Source organism: Prunus dulcis, chromosome 7, assembly GCF_902201215.1.
Source record: "Prunus dulcis chromosome 7, ALMONDv2, whole genome shotgun sequence".
Taxonomy (NCBI): domain Eukaryota; kingdom Viridiplantae; phylum Streptophyta; class Magnoliopsida; order Rosales; family Rosaceae; genus Prunus; species Prunus dulcis.
Genome location: NC_047656.1, coordinates 7,105,139 through 7,113,790, shown reverse-complemented (window position 1 = coordinate 7,113,790; position 8,652 = coordinate 7,105,139). Strand labels below are relative to the sequence as shown.

Here is an 8,652-nt window from a genome sequence, read left to right as displayed (position 1 = left end):
TGAGGGTGGGAACAGATAGATAAGAGGCGAAGGGAGGGGAAGATGGAAGGGGAATGAGGGGAATGGGAGGGTGGGGGATACGGAAGGGGAAAGGGAATGAGGGGAAGGTTGAGTTTATTTTTTGTTCTCTATGTTTTTAATTTCCAATTTTTTTTTAATGTTAAATATTTATTTATTTTTTTAAAGTTAAATTATTATTTTTAAATATTTTTTATTTGGATTCACGCGGCTTGATCTCAATGGATATGTGGGAACCACATACATGCCACGTCATCAATTTAATAAAAACTTTTACCGAACTTCACGACGAGACCAAATTAATGTGTGAGGTATAACATAAATAACCAATAATTGCAAGGAGATTTGTCAGACCAAAAAAATTTCTCCATCCGATGCAACAACATAATCTTTTCCGTTTATAATATGTGGAATTCCTATTCTATTCTAATTCTAATGTCGAATTTTTCTATTTTTCGGTCGTCATCTTTAACGCCATTGTTTTTAGCTTGTAAGCAACCAAAAGCGCTTTCGTTTACGCGAAATCAAAGCCTCTGCTTTCTTACAATCAACCAAAAAAATTTCGAAGTTTTGTTACGTCTCTTTTTCTTGGCGTTCCATCTTGTTTGTCACTTTCCTGAAATAGCAATATAAATAGAAGCTTCCAACAATCAATATAGTTTTGTCGGATAGGTCGCGGAGTGGTCTCTCCGCCACCTTATCTGCCTTTAATAAAAGAGATTTCCCTATCCAATTCAAACCCATCAGAGCGGCGTCGCCATCACGTTGATATCTTTATCCATTCACAATTCCCAATACTTCCCATAAATCCCATCCAATCCAATCTATTGGTGTATTGGGTTCCATTTGTTGAAGTTCGCTTACCTGTTATTTGTTGCTTGGAATTTCAATCTCTTGGGGTTCCTTTAGCAGGCAGTGAGAAACTTGGGTTCTGATCTGAGAACCGATTTGGCTTTTAATTTGATTGCTCCTGAGAAATTGAGGCAAAACCCAGTTGGGTTTCTGATTTGGGAGGTCGGTTTTTGTTTGGTTTACTGATCAAGTTTTCTGGGTTGAATTTTGTGGATTTGAAATTCTTGGGGTTCATTGGGGCTTGGTTGGGCAGGTTTTGGAAACCCACCAAGCTTTTGAGCTGGTGGGTGTTGGCAATTTGAGGGTTTGGGGTCAAAGTTGTGACTTTTCCATTGGTTTTGGAGGGGGATTTCTCAGGAATTTGGAAAGCTTCAAGATTTAAAGCGGTTGGAGAATTTGGTAACAGATATTTAATTTGCAATTAGGTTTTCCTTGTTTGGTTTGTTGGGTACCGTTTTATTTCATTTGAGCTAAAGCTTGAAGCAATAGATAAATCTTAATTGAACTTTTGGAATCATATCTCATTGACTTCTATTTTAATTCTGTACAATTCAATTTGAGATTCTACTGCCAGGACTCGTTTGTCATTCAATTGCCTTCCTCATTCTTTTGTAAACTTGGAGAGCTAAAACCACATTTGTAGTTATAAGAGCTGTCGTAGGTTTTATAACCCTTCAGCTTTGTTGACCAAGGACATATACCTTTGCTACAACGACAAAAATACAGACATTTTACTTACTCCAAAGAAATGGATATAAGCAATGAGGCCAGTGTTGATCCATTTCCTATTGGACCTTCAACCATTGTTGGTCGGACTATTGCTTTCAGGGTTTTATTTTGCAAGTCAATGTCACAGTTGAGGCAACAAATGTTTCGTACATTGTTGCGTCTCATCTATAGATGCAGGGACTTTTTGGCTCCCATGTTCTCATGGTTGCATCCTCGAAATCCACAAGGGATATTGGCAATGGTGACAATTATTGCTTTTTTGTTGAAGCGATACACAAATGTAAAAGTCAAGGCTGAAATGGCTTATCGGAGGAAATTTTGGAGAAATATGATGAGAACTGCATTGACTTATGAGGAGTGGGCTCATGCTGCTAGGATGCTTGATAAAGAGACCCCAAAGATGAATGAATCAGACCTTTATGATGAAGAAGTAGTTAGGAATAAGCTTCAAGAGCTCCACCACCGTCGTGAAGAGGGTTCTCTCAGAGATATAATGTTCTGCATGCGAGCAGATCTTGTTAGAAATCTTGGTAATATGTGCAACCCTGAGCTTCACAAGGAGAAACTTCATGTTCCCAAACTCATAAAGGAATACATCGATGAGGTCTCAACTCAGTTGAGAATGGTCTGTGATTCAGACTCAGAAGAGCTCTCATTGGAAGAGAAGCTTGCTTTCATGCATGAAACAAGACATGCTTTTGGGAGAACTGCCCTGCTTTTGAGTGGGGGTGCTTCTCTTGGATCTTTCCATGTGGGTGTGGTTAAAACGCTGGTGGAACATAAGCTTTTGCCAAGAATAATTGCTGGTTCTAGTGTGGGGTCCATTATGTGTGCTGTTGTTGCCACTAGGTCTTGGCCTGAGCTCCAAAGTTTCTTTGAGGATTCTTGGCACTCATTGCAGTTTTTTGATCAGATGGGTGGGATTTTTACAGTTGTCAAGAGGGTCATGACACGTGGGGCAGTTCATGAGATCAGGCAGTTGCAAATGATGTTAAGGCATTTAACGAGTAATCTTACGTTCCAAGAAGCTTATGACATGACAGGTCGAATTCTTGGGATAACTGTTTGCTCCCCAAGGAAGCACGAGCCACCTAGATGCCTTAACTACTTGACTTCACCTCATGTTGTTATATGGAGTGCAGTGACAGCTTCTTGTGCTTTTCCAGGCCTTTTTGAGGCTCAGGAACTAATGGCAAAAGATAGAAGTGGAGAGATTGTTCCTTATCATCCTCCATTTAATTTGGGTCCAGAGGCAGGGTCAATGCCAGTGCGTAGATGGAGGGATGGTAGCTTGGAGATAGATTTACCTATGATGCAGCTGAAAGAACTGTTCAACGTTAATCATTTTATTGTCAGTCAGGCAAATCCTCACATTGCACCATTATTAAGGCTAAAGGAATTTGTGAGAGCTTGTGGAGGCAACTTTGCTGCCAAGGTATGTATTGATAGACCTCAATTCAGATTCTTTTTAAAATTATTGTCTTTGTCCAATGGTTTTAGTTGTCTGTGTATTCTTATTTTTCTCGTTACGAATATGAAAGGTCTTAGCCTTATCAACTTGTTTCTGCCTTCTTACTGCTTTTCTCAGTTTTTCTTCCATACCTAACAACTTCGTAGAAATTAGAAGAAAAAAGTGAGTTTTCCTGTAGCTGGTGAAATGTTGTATGATTCTCCAAGCCGGTTTGGATTTCTCTCAGTTGGGATACCAGCTTATGATAAATTCTTGGCTGCATCACCAGCATGTGGTTTGGATTTCAGTAAGAGAAATCCATTTAGTTTTAACTTGTGGTTAGAATTTACTGGCTTAGGAAATATTTCTTTTGATCTCAGCATCAGGCCACATCTTTATGGACTCCAGTTCCAATGGCTTTTGCCAAAAACAATCTTGATAAATTACAATAGTCTATCGTCTTGGTTTATCAGCAAGCACCTTATTGAAAGGAATAGACATTGAGCTAGGATTGCTTATCTGTTCTTGCCCACTGGTTGTAATATCGTATTTGGATTCTGTTACATGATTTTGTTACTTCGACATTCTGATGACATGAGAATTAATCCATTTTAGTCTTTAACTGTGTAGCTTGCTCATCTTGCTGAGATGGAGGTGAAACATAGATGTAACCAGATCCTGGAACTTGGTTTTCCATTAGGTGGACTTGCGAAACTGTTTGCTCAAGATTGGGAGGGTGACGTTACTGTTGTTATGCCTGCCACACTTGCTCAGGTACGGGGAGAAAGCATTAACTACTGAATTAGGCTTGGTCATTATTTCATGGAACCTTACATTATAGTACTTGCTTAACAAATTTTTTAAAGTATAACCAACTTTGGATTGGTTAAATTGAACAAAGTATTACAAAATTAAGTTTTTTTTGGAGTATTTTGAAATTTTTGTTTCTCTTGTGGACCAATTCGAATAATCCTTTAGATGGAGACTAACTAGCCATTTGTTTTTCTGACTTATTTACCAGTACTCAAAAATTATACAAAATCCAACATATATTGAACTTCAAAAGGCAGCCAACCAAGGTAGAAGATGCACTTGGGAGAAGCTGTCGGCCATAAAAGCAAACTGTGGCACTGAGCTTGCTCTTGATGAGTGTGTTGTAATTCTCAACCACATGCGCAGACTCAAAAGAAGTGCTGAAAGAGCTGCAGCTTCTTCTCATGGCCTAGCTACTACAGTCAAATTCAGTGCATCAAGAAGAATTCCTTCTTGGAATTGTATTGCTCGTGAGAATTCAAGTGGTTCCCTTGAAGACTTTGGAGATGGTGCTTCCTCAATCCATCAAGGTATTGGTGCATCCACCAGTGCAATTCCTTCTGTAAAAAACTTTCAAACGCACCGCAATATACATGATGGAAGTGACAGTGAATCTGAGAGCGTTGACGTTAATTCTTGGACTAGATCAGGTGGACCTTTGATGAGAACAACATCAGCAAATAAATTCATCGACTTTGTCCAAAATTTGGACATTGATGCTGAACTGAACAGAAGTTTTCTGGCTATTCCTAACTCAGCAACGCTTCAGATGGGAGGCAATAATCAGTATTATCAAAGCCCAAGGGGTACAACACCTGACAGAAGTCCCGAAAGCACGAAATTCGATAAGAGGGATTTTGGAAGTATGGTTTCAGTAAATGGTTCGAGCATTATGGTGACTGAAGGTGATCTTTTGCAGCCTGAAAGGATGCATAATGGGATTGTATTCAATATTGTGAAGAAAGAAGACTTAACATTGTCAAGTAGGAGTACTCATGACATGGAAAATTACGGCAGTGAAGTTGCTGAATGCATGCAACTTGATTGTCCGGAAAAGGACATGGATGCTAGATCTGCATCTGAATGCGGTGATGCTGATATCACTTCAGACATCTGCTTAGAAGAAACGGCACCCAATTGCCAGTCGACGGATCAACCTAATGTAGATGATTGTAATCATCAGAGCATTGTGGATGGTTGATTTTAACATCTGTTTTGCTAAGAGATTTATTAAACAATTGTTGACAGAATGAGGAGTTCATACTTTTTCCAGATTGAAATAAGTACTAAGAATACTTCTTCAAGGCTACATGTTAACTTGGCTCAGTTGCTTCTGCAGTACCTTGATAAAGAATTTGATTCTGAATTCTGAACCCATGAAGCCATTGACTCTGTAAATTACTTGTGTACACAAATGAGATTCATATGGCTCAATGAATGAAAAAATCTCTCTCTCTCTCTCTCTCTCTCTCTCTCTCTCTCAGTTTGATTATATATGTGAAACCATTTGTCTACTGAACTTGTGAAGTTGCATCGGTTAAGTTTCTTTCATAATGCATTGAAGTTTTGACTCTTGATAATTCTAATATGAAGTTCGACAATTAATATTATCAGAGAGAGAAGAATGGACATGTATTCTCTGATTATCTGTTAAATGTCTGTTAAAAAAATGAAAACGAACTGAAACGGAAATCTCTATTTCCTGATCTTATTCACATGGTCTTTTGACCTTTACAAATCAAAGTTTGTATTGTGTTTGTTAGTTTTATTCATTCTAGAAACGTCAATTCATGAGAAAATGCCTTCTTGATTGCATACACCCAATCTTGTGTATCAGTTTTCTGTGATTATTTGTTTTGAAACCAGACTCAGTTTATTGAGAATTAGATCCTTTTTACATTGTGGAGAAATTAAATTTGATTATTCTATTTTGTTCATTCATCCTGTATGAACATAAAATAGATAGCGCTGGTAGTTATCTTGAATTTGCAGGATTTGTTGTAAGTTCAGTTTGATAATGCCAAATTTTGTTATTTGAGTTTCATTGATCCTTTCATGTTTAGCCTTTTTTTATTTATGAATTATTTTCGTTGATCCTGTGAATTATCATTTATATGCGTATGTATATAAAGAAAACTAAAATTTAAAATAAATAAAAAAAGAGGTTGGGAAAGTAAATTATATTTATTGTCCAGGCCAGGGTCTTATGAATTACTTGTTCACACCTTGACATCAGTATACATCCTTTCTTTCTAGTTTGAGCTTTTTCATTTTTTTATTGTTGTGCTTATGCTTAACAATTAAAATCGAGTGCTGCTATTTTCATCCCCTTATCATATTTTCTAACTCATCATGTAAATTTGAAAAAAACAATCTTATCTTTCCACTCACCAAACAGAACCTACCAATTAACTTTTGTCAATGTCCCACAAAGTCAAGCCATTCGCATAAGCTTCAAAACAATTTGACAGAAATTCAAAATAAAGCTCAAATACAACTTTCCAACTCCTTGAATCTAAAATACAACTTTCCAACTCCTTGAATCTAAAATACAACTTCACCAAACAAAATATATGTACTTCTGCTAAACACCACAAAGTCAAACCATTCTAAAGCTTCAAGGGATACCCAAAAACTCCAAAACCAAGCTCAAAACAACCCCAATTTTGTTCCAATTAGCTTCACAAACCAGCAAAAGTTCCAACTGAGCTTTAACCTAAAAACAAAAAAAAAAAACAATTCAAGCAAACAGACCCAAAATCTTACTAAAATTGAACCACAAGCATCCCACAAAAAACAAAAACAAAAAAACAAAAAAACAAAAAAAACAGTTTCAGAAACTCCAAAACTCACCTACAAATTTTAGTTTTTTTTTTCTTTTCTTTTTTTGGGTAAATAAGAAAACCCACCTACAAATTTTTTCGAATGGTTCACAAGACAAAGAATAAACACAAAGAAACATATAAAAGCAAGATGAGAGAAATTACGCTTTGACTTGAGGAAGTGATACAACAAAGAAGAGTCAATCTGGATTTCTCAGAGAAACAAGACAAGTAAAGAGAAAGGTGTAAATTTGTCATAAAAATTCATTTTACAAATAGGTAAATTTGTCCTTAAAAGTTTGAAGATAAGTTGGGTGGGAAAATAGGACAAATGAGTAAAAAATAGCAGCACTCTTAAAATCCGTTAGATTAAACGAGTGGTTAATATTATCTTAAATGCGTGTAAATGCACTAATGCTAAATGCATAGGCTCGGAATCCGATGGGCAAGGATATACCCACTAGCACGCTAACCTAGGCTTAAAGCCTAGGTAACTTGTTTTTTTATATTTAAGCTAAATTAATACCCTAGCCTTAGGTCATCCAAATAAGTATTATTAGGGGGTGTATTCAACTGGGATTTTAAAAGACTATTTAGAGATAAAAAAGTCCACTGAATTTAAGCATGATGTAATGATTTATAGGATTTTATTTATGAATTTCTATAATCAAAATTTTTTACTTTTGGATTTTAAATATTTACATCATAGGATTTATTAGATTTGGAAAGATCATATGGATTTATCTATTCATCATTTTCTTGCATAGTGTAATAAATTAGTCAAATTATTTACACAAGCCATAGACTACATTAATTCAAACACAATAATCACATGCCTTGGATGGCATTCTTCACTTTTTGCTGTCTAGCACCAAGTCCCCTCAGAATCGGAATCAGATTGCTCAAAATAAACAGCAATTTGTTGATTCCTCCGCCTAGTCCAGTGCAGATCTCATGTGCAAGCAGCTGTTTATTTCGTTAGTTTCATTTCCTTTTGCAGAAAACTTGCAGTTGAGAAGGAAGATAGGTTTGAAGCCTTATTGGTAGGTGTAGAAAGGTCAACAATAACATCACATGCACCCTCATATATTTGACTTATAGGACGACATACTAACCAAGTTGGCAAACTGCAAGCCATCTAGCCAAGTTGTATATCAAGAAACCATTCATTATTCATATATATTTTTAAATTTATCATCACCCTTTTCCTAGTCATTATGTTTTCTGTTTTTCATTCCTTCCTCCAAACCCCATACAATCACCATTTGATTTGAGCAATAACACGCAGCATCAAGACATCGTCAAATAATGAGAAAAAATAACTTGCCTTGAAATCGGTTGAGCATACGTAAGATATATACAAAGCAAACTAGGTAGCTGCAACCTGCAGGTTCACTAGTAGTAAAGCTAACTGGAATAGTTTTCCCTGCAGGTTCACTAGTAGTAAAGCTAACTGGAATAGTTTTCTATGTTGCTTGCTCTACTAGACACAAAGCAAAGAATGCACCTATTAATTACATTCCAAAAATACATTTGCTCTCTTTTCATGAATCTTGATCGAACACAACCAAAAAGGAGGCACTATTCAAAATACATGGAACCTGGGTCATTGGGACATAATCACAAACACCTACCATGCCCAATTTTTAGGTCAAATGTCTGCTTGCTTTTTTCTGTTTCTGATTTATGTTGGAATATTGGGTTTTTTGGGTTTCTTGGCGGGGAAACATGTGCTTTTGCTTGGAGCCAAGGAGTTTAACAATTCCACGTTGTTATTAGCATCTGAAGTTGGTGGGTGTCTGGGAAAAGCTCGGCTTGGGCTTGCTGCTTGCTTTGTTGTTCATCTTCTTCAATAGGTAGAGAGAGAAAAAAAAAAAAAAAAATTTCACATGAAAAATCCGATGGGTTAGGATGGGATTTGAGATAGGGCTTCCACTAAAAAATCTCACAAAATCTCACATTCAAAAA

At 36.6% G+C, this 8,652-nt stretch overlaps 1 protein-coding gene across 1 annotated transcript; it reads left to right on the top strand.

The window, feature by feature from the left end:
* The first annotated feature begins 573 nt into the window (after positions 1-573).
* Positions 574-5,326, top strand: LOC117634052 (triacylglycerol lipase SDP1). Its single transcript, XM_034367953.1, has 3 exons — positions 574-3,034; positions 3,680-3,823; positions 4,071-5,326. The coding sequence occupies exons 1-3, from the start codon at positions 1,619-1,621 to the stop codon at positions 5,061-5,063; spliced, it is 2,553 nt and encodes an 850-aa protein (XP_034223844.1). The 5' UTR covers positions 574-1,618; the 3' UTR covers positions 5,064-5,326.
* Positions 5,327-8,652: the final 3,326 nt, after the last annotated feature.

Bases quoted from the DNA above. Each gene is read 5' to 3' on its own strand.
- LOC117634052 (XM_034367953.1), top strand. From the start codon at position 1,619: ATGGATATAAGCAATGAGGCCAGTGTTGATCCATTTCCTATTGGACCT. The intron at 3,035-3,679 runs GTATGTATTGAT...TTAACTGTGTAG, and splicing joins GAGGCAACTTTGCTGCCAAG to CTTGCTCATCTTGCTGAGAT. The intron at 3,824-4,070 runs GTACGGGGAGAA...CTTATTTACCAG, and splicing joins TGCCTGCCACACTTGCTCAG to TACTCAAAAATTATACAAAA.